The 17,074-nt window shown below is 39.9% G+C and overlaps 1 protein-coding gene across 1 annotated transcript; it reads left to right on the top strand.

The window, feature by feature from the left end:
* Positions 1 to 1,912: 1,912 nt before the first annotated feature.
* Positions 1,913 to 15,322, top strand: LOC308079011 (uncharacterized protein; the record flags this gene model as incomplete). The annotated part of the gene is made up of 13 exons (XM_080420350.1): positions 1,913 to 2,006; positions 2,546 to 2,657; positions 8,991 to 9,064; positions 9,261 to 9,372; positions 9,473 to 9,552; positions 9,659 to 9,770; positions 10,313 to 10,392; positions 11,027 to 11,141; positions 11,632 to 11,714; positions 12,638 to 12,752; positions 13,702 to 13,790; positions 14,982 to 15,031; positions 15,284 to 15,322. 13 exons carry the CDS (start codon positions 1,913 to 1,915, stop codon positions 15,320 to 15,322), a joined length of 1,155 nt encoding a protein of 384 aa, XP_080276476.1.
* Positions 15,323 to 17,074: the final 1,752 nt, after the last annotated feature.

Genomic DNA, 17,074 nt, shown 5'->3' on the forward strand with positions numbered 1-17,074 from the left:
TTAAGTTCTTGGCCAGAAAAGCTGTTTTTCTTGACAGTCCAGTCCATACACAGCTGGCTGGTGCTGGTGCATTGGTACAGATTCATTTTGATTATGCTGCCATCTGCTTGTATATGGTCTCTCTCAAAAGCTCAAAAATTTCAAACGGCACAAAAAAAATCAGGGTCATATGTAAGGGCCACCCACATACTCAATGTCAGTTGGCACCTTATATCAAGCTGCTGCACTTTTCTTCCTCCTCTTCTTCTTCTTATTAGCCTATTAGTATAATTATTATTATTATTAAGCTGGCAGAGCAGTTTTGCTGACTGTGAAGTACAGCCGTAGAGGCAGCTCTGTGTGGGATTGTGCATGTAGGGCCCTATCTTGCGCACCTCCATACCCCTTATCCCTAAACTTATAAGCCATATTTTACTATTTTGAAAAACATTTTAAAGTAGTTCAACTAGCCAATCTACATCGACATGTTGTGAGCTTGTAGACCGGCTATTTGAACTATTTTAAAAAGGTTTTTTTTTTAATTGTAAAAAATGTTTTGGGGGGCGATAACAAAGCTCACTCTGGCCTGCGCTCTCGCACAGTGGTAAACATTTTAACTGCCTGCTCCGAACACCATGAAAAACACTCTGCTTGTATGATCAATTTATTCTTAGAAATTCTGACATAGCCAATTAATTTAATATTTGGCAGTCAATCTATGAATTGACTAATCATTGCATCATGTTTCATTAAATGCATTTTCAAAATACGCAATCTATTACATTTCTCAGACAGGTATTTTGTATTTGTATTGTGATAAATCCTGAAAGTGTGCGACCTACTGATTTAGAAGGCATTTGTAGAATTGGCCTCAAGTCTTATGGGCTGTGACCTTAAACCTTTTTTTCCTTTCTTTTATTTTCTGGTCAAAGTAATATTTCTACAGGTCAGGTATAATGACTGTTATATCAAAGCATATTTACCCAGGTCTAAAAATATATATATACATGTTGGTGATTTGACAATGTTTAACACCATGTGAACAATTTAGCAAAGAAATTACCTGAAGTATTATTCTTGCCGATTCTGTCTAAAATGGTGGCTGTGGGGCAAAATTAACCAAATGCTCTGGGTCAAAGTGAGCCAATTGTCCTAATATTAATCATTATTCATATTTGTTATCATTTCTTTGCTACTCAAATTATGCTGAATGACTTTTCTTTTTTTAAGTCATATTTTTATGGCTCTTTTTCATAGATGCTTACTCATAATTTCAATTGCTACATCCATCTCATTCTGCCTTGCTTCCAGGACAAGTTGAAAGTGAGAAGTGGCTCATCTTACCCCGTTCTCCCCTAATGATATAGCATTGTAGTCAGCGGTGTTGCTCTACTCCTGTGATTAATTAATTTAATAATTGGCAGTCATTCTATGAATTGACAAATCACTGCATACATTTTTATGAAATGTATTTTCAAAATATGCAATCTAATCAGGTATTTTGTATTTGTATTGTGATACATTTTTGGACCAAGTATTTGTCATTTGTATCATAATATGTTTTGATATATTTTCACCCATCTCTACCAACTCATATTAATGAATAGGCTCTGATTATTATTGATTATAGAGTTATATTTGGTTATGCGTGGCTACAGTATATCGGTTGTCTATTTATAGCACCCCAAATTAATATATTAATATCTCAAATACATTTCTCAGTATTTTGTATTTGTATTGTGATAAAGGTTTTTACAGAGTATTTGTATTTGGCTACAGTATATCGGTTGTCTATCTATAGCACCGCAATTTAATAGTAAAACTCCCCCTCAGAAACGAAGACATTCCGGACGAATGGTGGGGGCTACTCTCTAACAGGTGAGTCATTGGTGCATTTATTGTAAGATGCTCACCCTCGAATACACCCCTTAGAATGGTACAGTCCAGACTCATTAGTCCAGCTGAGCATAAAAAGCTGCCAGTGGACCAGAGTCTGTGCGTTGAGTGGAGAATCATGTGTTGTGCTGGTCAGTTTTACCCTGTTTGACGGTGAATAAATACACCATATGGTTACACCATACCAAGGCCTCTGAACTGATTCCAACTGCTAAGACGGACAGGAAACGCTGGACTGATCAGTGCAGGCCACTGGCCACTTCACATTTTGACCTATATAACTCTTGAACAGTATTGTCAGACAATCCGTTTTTGCAACTCCACGTAAAAGTCCCCCCCATTTCTGCCAGACAGGCAGAAGCACAAGCACAAGCGTTTTTCTTTTTTTGCCACTACTCCTACACATTTTGTCCAAAACTCAGCAGCATAAGATTGCGGGGAGTTTGAGCTCTATTTTTATAAACAAAAGACACATTTTTACTGCTGGTATCTAATCTTTTCATTGTGTGTTGTTCTGCTGGTTTACTTTAGTTCTGTTTAGAATAATTTGCTGTCATTATGTTTGTTTGCAGCTAATGTTGTTTGAAAACAAACGCAGATAAAGGCTTTAATATCATTATTTTAATGCAACTGTTCCTGCAACTAAGTGTCTTGTCCCTTCATTCCACAGTTAGAACTAACTGCAGACTTGACTGTTCAGGTAAAGCACTCGACTCCCTGCATCCACCATTTGAGTCCGAGGAATATCATCCGTCTGCATACTGTCCACGCAGGGAGTTCACGTAAGTAGACTGTTCTAAACCAGGGGTGATGCAACTTTGATGATGGAGAGGGCCACTATATTTCCACACTCACTCCAGAGGGCCACATTGCACTCACTGTCTCGCCGTATTTTAACTTTTTTCGCCATTCTATGTCACACAAAAGTAGCAAAAATAGCCAATCTACAAGCTCAAAACATGTCGCAGTGCGACCAGTGGCGTACGCACCATAGAGGCAAAAATCTCACCTCCCCTAGAAAAGAAAAAGTAAAAGACCGAAAAACAGGCAGTGAAAAAAATCCAAACAGAATAGTGGCTGTCGGACCATTAGCCCGCCTCCTCGTCCATTCACGCAGGCAGGCAGCTAATCACCACCGAGCAGAGCAGAGCAGAGCAGAGAGCAGAGAGCAGAGCAGAGAGCAGAGAGCAGAGCAGCAGCTAGCAGCACCAGGCCACCTGGCCTCTGCAGGAGCAACAGCAGCTAGCAGCATCCAGGCTGAGCCACCAGCAGCAGCTGGCTCCACCAGGCTGAGCCACCAGCAGCAGCTAGCTCCACCAGGCCGAGCCACCAGCAGCAGCCGGCACCACCAGGCCGAGCCACCACCAGCAGCAGCTGGCACCACCAGGCCGAGCCACCAGCAGCAGCCGGCACCACCAGGCCGAGCCACCACCAGCAGCAGCTGGCACCACCAGGCCGAGCCACCAGCAGCAGCCGACACCACCAGGCCGAGCCACCAGCAGCAGCAGCTGGCACCACCAGGCCGAGCCACCACCAGCAGCAGCTGGCACCACCAGGCCGAGCCACCAGCAGCAGCCGACACCACCAGGCCGAGCCACCAGCAGCAGCCGACACCACCAGGCCGAGCCACCAGCAGCAGCTAGCACCACCTGGACCCCAGCAGCAGCTAGCACCACCTGGACCCCAGCAGCAGCTAGCACCACCTGGACCCCAGCAGCAGCTAGCACCACCTGGACCCCAGCAGCAGCTAGCACCACCTGGACCCCAGCAGCAGCTAGCACCACCTGGACCCCAGCAGCAGCTAGCACCACCTGGCCAGGCTGAGGAGCAGCCACCACCAGCAGGCAGCAGCTAGCCACCAGGTCAGGAAGTTCCATTATGGCTAAAAATGTATCAATGGCTCATGTGCATGAGCTATTGGAGCAACAAAAAGACTTCTTTAGAGAATCCTTGAAACAACTTGAGGACAGCTATAAGTGCTTTGTGAACACTATTATGGATAACACCAGCAAAAGACTGGATGGTATTTTGAAAGAGGTGGAGGAGATTAAAACTAGCCTCCAATTCACACAGAAGGATGTGGACCAACTCAAAGAGTCATGCAGCAGGCTTTCCTTGGACTGCAAAACATTTGATAAGGACATTGGGAAACTTGGGGAATCTTCCATCTCAACTGATTCTAAATCAGAATATCTTGAGGGTCAATCAAGGCGAAATAACCTAATTATTGATGGTATTCCAGAGACTGATGGTGAAACATGGGCTGACACTGAACTGAAAGTGCAGGATATGTTCAGAGAAAATCTCCATTTAGACCCTACTAAGATAGAGATTGAAAGGGCTCATCGTACAGGAAAAATTGTCACGAGGTCCAGTACCCAAGCTGAGGCTAACAGGGAACAGGGGTCTGGAAAAAAATATGACAGGCCGCGCTCCATTGTTGTTAAGCTCCTGAGGTTTAAGGACAGGGAAACAGTGCTAGGAAGGGCAAACAAACTCAAAGGTAAAAATATATTTATTAATGAAGATTATACAGAAGCTGTCAGACTTAGGAGGAAAGAGCTACTACCAAAGATGATGGAGGCAAGAAAGAATGGTCTTTTTGCTGTTCTGCGACGTGACAAGCTAATTATTCGCCCTGGTCGCCAGCAGGGGAGAGATAGTGGGTCTGATTAGAGGAGGTCATGTTTAGGTTTTTAACTGTGTGCTGTTTTTCTTTTCTTATTTTTTTAATTTTCAGTTTTTCTAAATGTCTATAAAATTACCAAAAAAAGGGTTAAGGTTTGCACATTTAAACATATGTAGTCTAAGAAATAAGGTCACTGAGCTGTGTCCTATTTTGAATGAAAATAATATTCATGTAATGGCTATCACAGAAACACACTTAGATGAAAACATACAGGATTCTGAGTTGGCTATTCAAGGATACGACATTATTCGATTGGATAGAGATGAATATGGAGGAGGGACAGCGTTTTACATTCAGGATCATATCCCTGTAAAAATTAGAAAAGACTTAGGTATAAATGGTGTAGAAGCTCTATGGCTACAAGTGCACTTACCACATATGAAGCCTATTTTAACATGCTGTTGCTATAGGCCACCTAGTTCTGGTATTGACTATTTGAATAATATTTGCACGATGTTGCAAAATGTGACCGATTCTAATTATGAAATATTATTTGCAGGAGATATGAATGTGGATTGGTTTTCTAGTAATTGTTCTTTGAAAAGAAAGTTGAGTGATGCAGCCACTGTATACAATTTGTCTCAGATTGTGAACCTGCCTACTAGAATTCATTTTAATAGAGACGGTTCACGCTCGTCCTCATGTATAGATCATTTTTTTACAAATGCCCCAGAAAAATGCTCTAAAGCAATTTCTGTACATGTGGGTTTTAGCGATCATAACATAATTGCAACAACTTGGAAAGCGAAGGTGCCCAAAAGTGGGCCTAAGATCATTAATAAAAGAATGTATAAGGCATTTTCTGAGGATAATTTTGTTAAAGATTTGAAAAATATGAATTGGGATTTAGTTCTTGACTGTAAGGATACAGACACTGCATTAATGATATTTACAACCTTATTTTCGAATATTTGTGATAAACACGCCCCAATTAAAAAGCGTACTGTTAGGAGGATCAAAGCCCCCTGGATTGATGATGAGTTAAAACAATTTATGAAAGAGAGAGATTTGCTTAAGCAGTCTGCTATTGCATCTGGCTGCCCTGATACCTGGCAAAAGTATCGAGCCCTTCGGAACAAAATTACTAAAATGAATAGACATAAGAAGAAACACCACTATCAATTTAAATTTGAGGAATGTAAATATGACAGTAAAAAATTGTGGACAATATTCAATGAAGCGGTGGGTAGGGATAAAATGGGCAAAGTGCCTTCATTTATAGAGGTGGAGGGTAAGTTTATCACTAGACCAGTTGATATAGCAAATTACTTGAATAACTTTTTCACTAATAAAGTAAGCACAATTCGAGATCAGATGCTACCAGTTAGTGGCAGACTTTCTGATTCAATTATAAAAAATAAGATAATGAAGGACAAGGTCTGTAATTTTGAATTCAAGAGAATAGGAATAGAAGAGGTAGAAAAGCTTTTATTTTCAATTAAAAGTGATAAGCCATGCGGAGTTGATCATTTAGATGGTGGGTTGCTGAAGTTGGCAGTCACGTGTATTGTGGCACCGATATGCCATATTTTTAATTTATGTATTGAAAATTGTGTTTATCCACAGCTATGGAAAATTGCAAAGGTTACTCCACTGCCAAAAAGCAGTAGGGAACCATTCACTGGTCCAAATAGTAGGCCAGTGAGTATTCTACCGGTGCTAAGTAAATTGATGGAGAAAGTTATATACAAACAAATGCAATGTTACTTTGAAGAACACAGCATTAACTCTGAGCGTCAGCATGCATATAAGGTTGGATATTCCACAAGCACAGCACTCACAGCGCTTACTGACAACTGGCTTAAAAATATTGACATGAAGTCAATGGTGGGTGCTGTGCTTTTGGACTTTAGCGCAGCATTCGATATAATAGATCATGAGTTGCTGCTCAGAAAGTTATCAGCATATCATTTTAAAGAAAGTGCTATTGAATTAATGAATAGTTATTTGGTTAACAGGCAACAATGTGTAGTGTTTAATGGTACATTATCAGAGATGGTGACCCCTCAATGTGGTGTCCCCCAGGGAAGTTGTCTAGGCCCATTGCTTTATTCAATTTTTGTTAATGATTTACCACATGTACTAAACAGTGCATGTATGGAAATCTATGCAGATGACACTACAATGTATGTATCAAGTGGAAATTCTGTTTCTGTTAATATGTTGTTGCAAGAGGAGTTAATGCTGGTTTCTAACTGGGTTAGTGAAAATAGGCTAAAGCTGAATGTTTTAAAAACAAAGAGTATTATGCTGGGTTCTAGATATATGCTGAGATCTAATCCTGAACTAAGTCTTGTTTTACAAGGTGCTGTTATTGAACAGGTTAAAGAGGCCAAATTGTTGGGCGTGATTATTGATGAAACACTGTCTTGGACGATGCAAATTAACAAAATGGTGAATACAATGAGTAGTAACATTTCAATGATAAGAAGAGGAGTACATCTGTTGACTGGTTCAACAGTTAAACTTGTGTTACAATCACTAGTTTTGTCCAGTCTTGATTATTGCCCAACGGTTTGGTCCAGTGCTTCAAAAAAGGACTTGGACAAACTTCAGCTCACTCAGAACAGAGCAGCACGTCTCGCTCTGCGCTGCTCTGGGAGGAGTAGTGTTGAGTGGATGCATGCTGCACTGTCTTGGATGAGAGTGGATCAAAGGTTGGCTTGTAGTCTAGTGACATTTTTATTTAACATCTATCATACTGGTAAACCTGCACATTTGTTGTCACAGATACAACCCACCAATACTAGACATGGCTATGACACAAGACAGGCTATGGGTGGTCAATTTACTTTGGCTTTAATACCTAGAACTAATGCACTTAAAAAAACAGTAATGTATAGAGCAGGAACATATTGGAATGGGCTACCACCACATATAATACGGATAGACAATAAATCAAGCTTCAAAAAGAAATTGAAGGAAGCCGTGATTAGTCAAACAGTTAGATTTAGTTAGTTGTTTAATGTTTGAATTATGATTAATTGTATATACTATTTTATTTAAAAAAAAATGAAATTATTTTTGTTTTGTTTAATTTCTTGATTTGCAAACTAAAAGGTGCTATACTATGTAATCATTTATAGAATTTGTGAAGATCAAAATCTTCAATCATTTTTTTTGTTGTTTGTTTTTAACTATGCAATGGGAGAATTACATTGTATTATGTTTTAATTGTATTGTAAAGTGTGAATGTTTGGACCCCAGGAAGAATAGTCTTCACTGTGGTGAGGACTAATGGGGATCCGTAATAAACTAATAAACTAAACTAAACCACCGTATCCATTGAGCAGAGCGACCCTCGCCTATAGTGATACAAATGTAGCCTTTGTCTTCATGGGGTGCTAGGAGTGCCACCAGGGGTGGGGGTCTGGGCCATCACCTACTCACCTGGCATAAAAGGGGTTCTGAGAGCAGCTTGAGCCATTCATTACTAAACTACAACATGAAGAGACCACTGCTGAAGAATTGATTGATTGATTATACTTGCATATTGTTTTTAACGTTTTTCAGTTTTGTAGTCAGTGTAGTGTTGTTGTTAACTTGTTTCCCCAGAGGAATCTCGCCTGCCCTAAATGTAATTACTGGGAACGCCACTGAGTGCGACGCGTTTTGAGCTTGTATATCGGCTATTTTTGCTACTTTTGAATTTGAATCCTGAATCAGTTTTTGCTATTTTTAAATTGGAATCCTGAAAAGTAACATTTTCATTTTATTTCAAATGCATTTAGTTATACTTATGTTGAACTTAAATACAAATACATTGGACATAAAAAAGACAATAGAATTTTAATGCTAGTCATTAAGCTACTATAATATAGACTGAAGTAATTAAAGCGGGTCATGTTTGCATGTTTGGAATTGTAACAGCTGAAATCAATAATATATCAGTAATCCTATATTAACCTGCGGGCCGCATTAAGTGAAGGTGGAGGCTGCAGACAGACGACCCCCCCCTCCCTTTTTTTGTACATATATATATATATATATATATATATATATATATATATATATATATATATATATATATATATATATATATATATATGTATTTCTTTTTTCATGCTTTTTTCTTTTTTCTTTTTTTTCCCCTTCTTTTTTTGTAAATAGTGTTATTTTTTCTCTGTATTTTTATGTTGATATTTGAACTGTTTGGTTGCTGCTATATATGTCTATGAAATGAATACCAAGGACCCCAACGGGAAAAAGTCCACAAGGACTTTTTTGGACAGACCTTTTAGACAAAAGTATTATAAATGTAACTGTGAATGTAAATGTAAATGTTTTACATTCTTTTTGCCTAATAAAATCAACCAATCAATCACTTGCCCATGTATGTTCTAAACAGCAGCCTAAGTCATATTCCTGTGAGGTGACATTCATTTTACATACTGTCCATCACTGATATTATTTTATCCATCTCCAGTGTGACAACAACTAACGGCAAGAGATGCGTGAAACCAGGGTCAATTTTGGAAACGTTTCTCAGTATCAGAAAAGGTAAGCTTGTGGAGAGCATATCTCCGCCAGGCTGGGTTGCCTAGCCAGGGCTGTGTAATTCGGGGGGTGCTGCCGTCAGGATGTGAAGACGCTGGGGCAATAGTATTTCTGTGACATACTGTAGCAGGCCATGGCCACAAACGTGAACAATTGCGCCATCTGTCTAACTATTGCGTCTTGTCCCTTCATTCCACAGGTAAAGATGTCTGCAAATGTCCAGAACAAGGAATCGACTCCATGAGCTTAAGTCTCATTAAGGATGAGAAGGTATACGAAGCGTCTCTATCATGTCCAGCCAGGGAGATCACGTAAGTAGAATGTTCTAAACAGCAGCCTAAGTCATATTCCTGTGAGGTGTCATTCAATATACATGCTGTCCATCACTAATGTTATATTATTCATCTCCAGTGTGACAACATCTAAACAAATGAAATGTGTGAATCCAGAGTCAGACTTGGGAAAGTCTCTTTATCAATTCAAAACAAGGGGTAAGACTAGAAAAGGTTGCTCAGCAGAGCACATATATCTCCGCCAGCATTTGAGGAAGAGTATTAGTATTTAATTATTTGAAATGCTCGTCCCTTCATGCCACAGGTACACCTATCTGCAAATGTTCAGGTCAAGAAATCAACTCCATGCATCCAAGACTCTTTAAGAATGACCAGATATATGAAGCGTCTCGATTCTGTCCACGCAGGGAGATCACGTGAGTAGAATGCTCAGTAACGCTTTAACAATTTATAATTAATTAATTGATAATGACTTAACATTTAGTTCATAATTAATTGAGGCATAAGTAATGATTAACTAACGATGAAAACGATGACCTAGGCTGGGGGTCCCCCTCCAGTGAGCCAGTCCAACTTGGGAAACCCCCGTCAGCCTAACACACAGCCATGCACCACATGGAAGTTTTGAAACAACAACCACCACCAGAGACAGACTCTCCTCGCTACTGCTACCCGCCTATGAGCACTCATCCTGGGCATAGAAGAGACCCAAAAAAACTACAAACCCACCATGTGTGACCATTAACTAATGATACAGTATATTATCTTTGGTTAAGTCATAGTGACTTAACCATTAATTATTCATGATGAATTAATGTATGAGTTAATGTGTATTAAGCATTATATAAGAGTTAATTAATTATGTGTACGAATTCGCCACTGATGACACAGTGTTACATGTGAGATGCCATTCATTTTACATGCTGTACATCATTCGTATTTTTTTATCCATCTCCAGTGTGACAACAACTGACGGGAAGAAGCCATGTGTGAATCCAGAGTCAAACTTGGGAAAGTTTATCATTCTCAAAAGAGCAGGTAAAAAAAAAAAAGGCCGCTCAGTGGAGCGCATATCAGTGCCAGGCTGGGTTGCCTAGCCAGGGTTGTGTACGTAATGGGGTGTAGATGTCAGGATGCGAGGAAGCTGGGGAAACAGCCTTTCTATGACATACGGTACAACATTCTGCATTTGTTTGTGCCCCCATGGCCACAAACATGAACAATTGCACCATCAGTCGTACAAACTCCATTCCCCCCCCGCAACAATTCCTTGTGTCCTGATGGCTGCAGCCCACGACTGACACAGCCCTGGGTAGGGCAAGCAGGCCTGGTGGAGATCTGTGCTCTGAGGAGCACACTTTTCTAGAAGAACATCAAGTAGACATCAACATTTTCTAATAATTGGATAATACCATATAATTTCGAACATGGTTAGATTGGTTTGAAAAACAATAGATTTGACAATTCTGTCATCTATTTTTATAGACAAATTACAGATTTTTACTCTCTAATCTTGTCATTGTATCTTGTTCTGCTGGTTTACTTTAGTTCTGAGGAGATGTTATATGTGATTATTTATTGTGTTCTTTATTATGCTACTGTTGTTAGTTTAAAAAAAAAACATATTTAATTATTTTAATGCAACCAAGTGTCTTGTCCCTTCATTCCACAGGTGAACGTGGTAATTGCACATGTCCAGCTCAAGGAATCGCCTCCATGCACCCGAGTCTCATCAAAAACTACAAGATATATAAAGTGTCTCAGTTCTGTCCAGGCAGGGAGATCGTGTAAGTAGAATGTTTTTAACCCTTTAAGACCTGGAACTGTGTAATTTTTAGATTTGAGCTAAAAAGCATTATTTTACACTTTGGCTATTCAAAAATAGCAGATATACAAGCTCATAGCGCGGCACCGCGCTACGAGCTTGTAGATCTGCTATTTTTGAAAAATCGTGAAAATGTGTGCAAATCTTTGAATATATACTTTTTTAAAGCGAACATTTTTAACTCAAATCTTTGCTTCTGGGGGTCCCTGGAACAAAATATTTTGATGGGGGTCCGCGGCTAAATACATATAATTTTGGGGGTCCTTGACATGAAAAAGATTGAGCACCACTGATATAGAAAAGTTTTTCAGAATACTGTTGAGATTTAGGAGACATGTAAAATCGGCTTCAGGTCTCAATGGGTTAAACAGCCTTAATATCATATTCCTGTGCGGTGCCATTCATTTTAGACGCTGCATGTCCATCATTAATATTTATTTATCCATCTCCAGTGTGACAACAACTGACGGCAAGAAGCCATGCGTGAATCCAGAGTCAAATTTGGGAAAGTTCATCTATGATATCAGAAGAACAGGTAAGACTCGCCCATTACGACCTGGAACGCATCTGTGTCACTTTTTGATTTGAGCTAAAAAAAAGCATTATTTTACACTTTGGCTATTCAAAAATAGCAGATCTACAAGCTCATAGCGCGGCACCGAGTGCCGCGCTATGAGCTTGTAGATCTGCTATTTTTGAAAAATCGTGAAAATGTGTGCAAATCTTTTAATATATATTGTTTTAACCCATTTAGACCTGAGGCCGATTCTAAAAACGCCTTCTAAATCCTTGAAAAACTTCAAATATGTATTTAAAAATTACAAAAAAATTATGTTGCTATATATACTGTACATAGCAACATGAACCCCAAAAGGGGTTCCCGTCTTGAAAGGTATAGTTACAAATAGGGGTTCCCGCCCAAAACGGGTTAAAGCAAACATTTTTAACTCAAATCTTTGCTTCTGGGGGGGGGGGGGTCCCTGGAACAAAATATTTTGAGATGGGGGTCCGCGGCCAAATACATACATTTTGGGGTTCCTTGACATTAAAAAGTTTGAAAACCACTGACATAGCAACATTAGTTTTTTTTTTTAAACTGTTAGGATTTAGAAGACTTTTTGTAGAATCGGAACCTCGGGCCTCAATGGGCTAGAAAAGGCAGATCGACAGAAAGCATAAGTGTTTTGGAGGTGCTCTCTATAGAAGCCCCTGTGTGTGTGTGTGTGTGTGTGTGTGTGTGTGTGTGTGTGTGTGTGTGTGTGTGTGTGTGTGTGTGTGTGTGTGTGTGTGTGTGTGTGTGTGTGTGCGCGCGCGCAGCTAACCTGAGGCACCGCCCCAGGGCTGGACTAACACGGCCCTGCGTAGGCAATCAGGCCTGGTGGAGATATGCACTCTGCTAGTTTGGTTAGTTAGAACAGATAATGGTTTTAACATTTAATTAATTTAATGCAAAAACAGGTCAACGTGATAGCTGCAAATGTCCAGATCAAGGAATCGACAGCATGAACTCAAGTCTCGTTAAGGATTCCGAGATACATGAAGCGTCTCCATTGTGTCCAAGCAGGGAGATTGTGTAAGTAGAAGGTTCTACTAAACAGAAGCCTAATGCTCCGTTCACACCGACAGACACAAAGCTACAGTCTACCATTCATTTTCAATGGAAGCGGTGTTGATTTTGTCGACTAAAAACTATGCCGAAAAATGTTCGTCGACTACCTTTTTTTCACTGACGAAAACTAAATAAAAACTAAGCTACGACGACTAAAACTAAATACATTGACAATTTCGTCAACGAATAAAAACTAGATGAAAATGTTAGGGAGGCACTATGGTGGAGAAGAGATCCAGTAGAACTAAAAGACAAGTCGATTATGTTTGGTTGCACTCGGAAAATAGCAGATCTACAAGCTTGTAGATCGGCTATTTCAGCAAGTGTAAAATCAGCCATTACGACGCCATCAAGGCACCGCCACAAATTACATTTTAGTCGACTAAATCAACTGTAGATTTAGTCGACTTTAGTCGACATTTCAGGTGACTAAAATATGACTGAAACTACATGGAATTATATTCAAAAGACCATGACTAAAACTGAATCAAAATTTGCTGTCAACATCACCACTGAATGGAAGCCAGCAACATGAAGGTACAAAGCGATGACCAACGTTTTGTAGCTGCTACAAAATCTACAAAGCTACAATCCCTGTTGAGCTGGCTTCAACTGCAGCAACAAAGCTCTTTGTGGGGAAAACTAATTATTTTCGTCAGCCAGTTCCATGTTCTATTTAGCCCCAGGCATTATATTTTCTTCAATATTGTTTTCGCTCGTCAGACGCACGTTCCACGTCAACGAGCATGTTGAACTACACTTCAATAGTGACTCGGCGACAAATATACTGCGTGACTTTGTAGCTTTGTATCTTTTGTGGCTGCCAGCGTGAATGCAGCAGAAGTCATAATGCTGTGAGGTGCCATTAATTTTACATGCTGTCCATCACCAATAATATTTCATCTATCCCCAGTGTGACAACAACCGACGGCAAAGAGGAATGCGTGAATCCAGAGTCAGTCTTTGGAAGAAATATCTATAAATCAAATATCCAAAGAACAGGTAAGACAAGAAAAGGCTGCTCGGCAATGTCTCATAATCCACCTACTGTATGCGGTTGACCTTTCACTATTGTAATGGATTCATTTATAGGGGTGTGGGGAAGCCTGTCTGCAGTAAAGCTCCACTGTTTACTTGCCCATGTTCCTCACATTTACATTATTCTCATGATCATTCTCATGATCTCACGATCAACATTTTTTGGGCATGAAAAAAAAATCTGAATTCTATTTCAAACATTATCTCTGATTGCATCATCAGAGCATTGTCTTCTTGATGATGGCATTTACAGCTTCAGTAATACTATCACTGCTAATACCATTATTCATCAATCAAGAATAACTGACAATGACATCAGAACGGCATATTTTAACTTCTCCTCTCATAGTCCATGAGCCAGAGCCCCAAAATTGAGCAATGATTATTGAAAGAGTGGGCAAAACCATACCTATATTAAATTGTTTATAGGGTCAATATAAGTAAATAAATATATGATAACCTTTCCACAGGAGCAGCTTTTTCATATTTATCACATATTTTGTTATTTTCCCCATACGTACATGACAGGTGAAAAAATTACAAAATTTAAAAAATAGTTATCATAATGAAACTTCCCCAGTTGATTACTTACATAAAGACAATGATTTATCGTATTACAAGTTTTCTGAAATTGTATATTTAAATATGCAAATTGGGCATTTAGTCCATGAGCCAGAGCCCCAAAATTGAGCCAGATATTGAATATTCCCACGTTAAAAACCTTTGACTCCAACATCTTAACAAAATGAAATAAGAATGTTGACTCTGGCTTTGTCCAATGTTCCAATGTTGATTCTGGAAAGTTATGCAAATTCGGGCATATTTTTAATTTGCATATTTAAATGTACAATTTCAGAAAACTTGTAATACGATAAATCATTGTCTTCATGTAAGTAATCAACTGGGGAAGTTTCATTATGATAACTATTTTTTAAATGTTGTAATTTTTTCACCTGTCATGTACGTATGGGGAAAATAACAAAATGTGTGATAAATATGAAAAAGCTGCTCCTGTGGAAAGGTTATCATACAGTATATTTATTTACTTATATTGACCCTATAAACAATTTAATATAGGTATGGTTTTGCCCACTCTTTCGATAATGAAATCTTGTCTGGCTCATGGACTCTCATTGTTATTGTGTTTCTCCAAAGCTGGACATGGAGTAGGAGTTGGAGTTGGAGTTTCAGTGTTTGTGCTGATTGTAATTTGCAGCGTTTGCTGGTGTGTGTGTGTGTGTGTGTGTGTGTGTGTGTGTGTCCTGTCTATTCCACAGACAGTTCTGCGTGTATTGTACACAATACTTTAGTCAAAGATTAGACCACATACTGTAGTTTATCAATCTTGATTAAATTTACCCCAACAATATTAAAACTGTATTATCAACATTAGCTACTTTCCACACGGCAGCTATAATTTCTGTCAGATTTCAGTCAATCTCTCGACAACCATTAAGCACATCTGCCACACGACCACATCATGGGTCAAGCGTTGAGCGGAGCGAAGTGTGGCTAAACGTACCATAAGACTACTGTAATTTCTTTGGACATTAAAGGATCTACAACATGAATTTAAAAAAAAGATTTGATATTTAATATCATATGGTGTATGTCCCTCAAACCTTTTTCAAAAGGTTTGAGCCTAAATCATCACTCAGATATACTCATCCCAAGTCAATTGTCTCTGGCTTATACAGCACTTTCAGCTGCAATACCAAAACGTCCTCTTGGGCAGGGGGGGGGCTACTGAGCAATTCTGTCTGGCCAGCATCAATGCAAGTGATGTCACTTGCATTGCCATTCTGAAATGGCCTGTTCAGACACGCCCATTCTGAAAATCTCTGAAATGAGAATGAATGACTGAATGTTTAAAAAAAAAATTGGGGTACAAGAGACACTGGGGAGCCCAAAAAATACCCCCCCCCCCCCCAAAAAAAAATGAAATTCATGGTGTGGCCCCTTTAAATGATGTAAATCAGTGGTTCTCAACCAGTACCAGGGGGTCCCCAGCTAAATTAGTTAACATAGCGTCGCAATCATTTTAACCACTTAGCTTTGGCTATTGAAAAATAGCAGATCTACAAGCTCATAACGCGGCACCGAGTGCCGCACTATGAGCTTGTAGATCTGCTATTTTTTGAAAAATCTTGAAATTGTGTGCATATCTTTGAATATATATATTTTTGAAAGCGATTTTTTAAAAACTTTTAACTTTGCTATGGGGGTCCCTGGCACTAAACATTTTCAGATGGGGGTCCGCAGACAAATGTATATCAATTTAGGGGTCCTTGGCACGAAAAAGGTTGAAAACCATGATCAAATAATAAGGTATGTCTTTTGATTTGACAGGAAGAAAAACTCTGGTTCAGCACCCCCGTACCAACACTTCTCGACCTCGCCCACAACAGATCATGCCGCACCCCCCTACCAACACTTCTCGACCTCGCCCACAACAGATCATGCCGCACCCCCTAGCTTCATACGCTTCTCGACCTCCTCCAGAACAGATCATGTCGCACCCCCCCCCCTTCATACGCTTCTCGACCTCCTCCAGAATAGTCTGGGAGGCTTCGGCTCAAAGCCTGGACAGCAGGGGCGCGGCCACTGATTTCTGATTCAAATCAACAGCCAATGAAGAAAAGGGGGCGGGATCCACATGCAGTGGGTCTTACATGTAAATAGGAGCGACGGGAAGCAATTTCCCCTTGAGAAATTGCGGCCGCCATTGTTGTGTACTGCTGTTTGCCTCTCGTCGGACTTTTTAGACGAGTAGACCGGTAAGAGGCGTGTCCGCTCAGATTCTGAGCGTAAGTTACATCCCGCCCACAAATACCAGGGCTTTGGCCCAGAAGTTCCTCGCCGCTCCCGTTTGTATGCGAGGCGAAAAACTTCTGGGAACTCAGATTACCTCCAGAACAGATCATGTCGCACCCCCCCCTTCATACGCTTCTCGACCTCCTCCAGAACAGTTCACGCTCCACGTTGAACATGTATAGGTACTGTGTCTAGAGGTCACATATGGTCTTTGATTTACATTTGAATCCATCAACCCAGAAACCCACTAGGAACATGAGTTCTTCATACAAACCTGTGTCTTAGTGTGTGTCAGTTCTCACACAGTGTGAGAAAAGAGAAGAGAACATTACAATCTTCTGACTCAACCGTGATACAACCTACGTATCTTCTCTTCTCTTCTCTTCCCCATAGATACAGAAACGTAGATACCTCATTGGCCACTGCAGGAGTGG

Source organism: Gymnoscopelus braueri (genome assembly GCF_963280865.1).
Source record: "Gymnoscopelus braueri genome assembly, chromosome: 22".
NCBI classification, from domain to species: Eukaryota; Metazoa; Chordata; class Actinopteri; order Myctophiformes; family Myctophidae; genus Gymnoscopelus; species Gymnoscopelus braueri.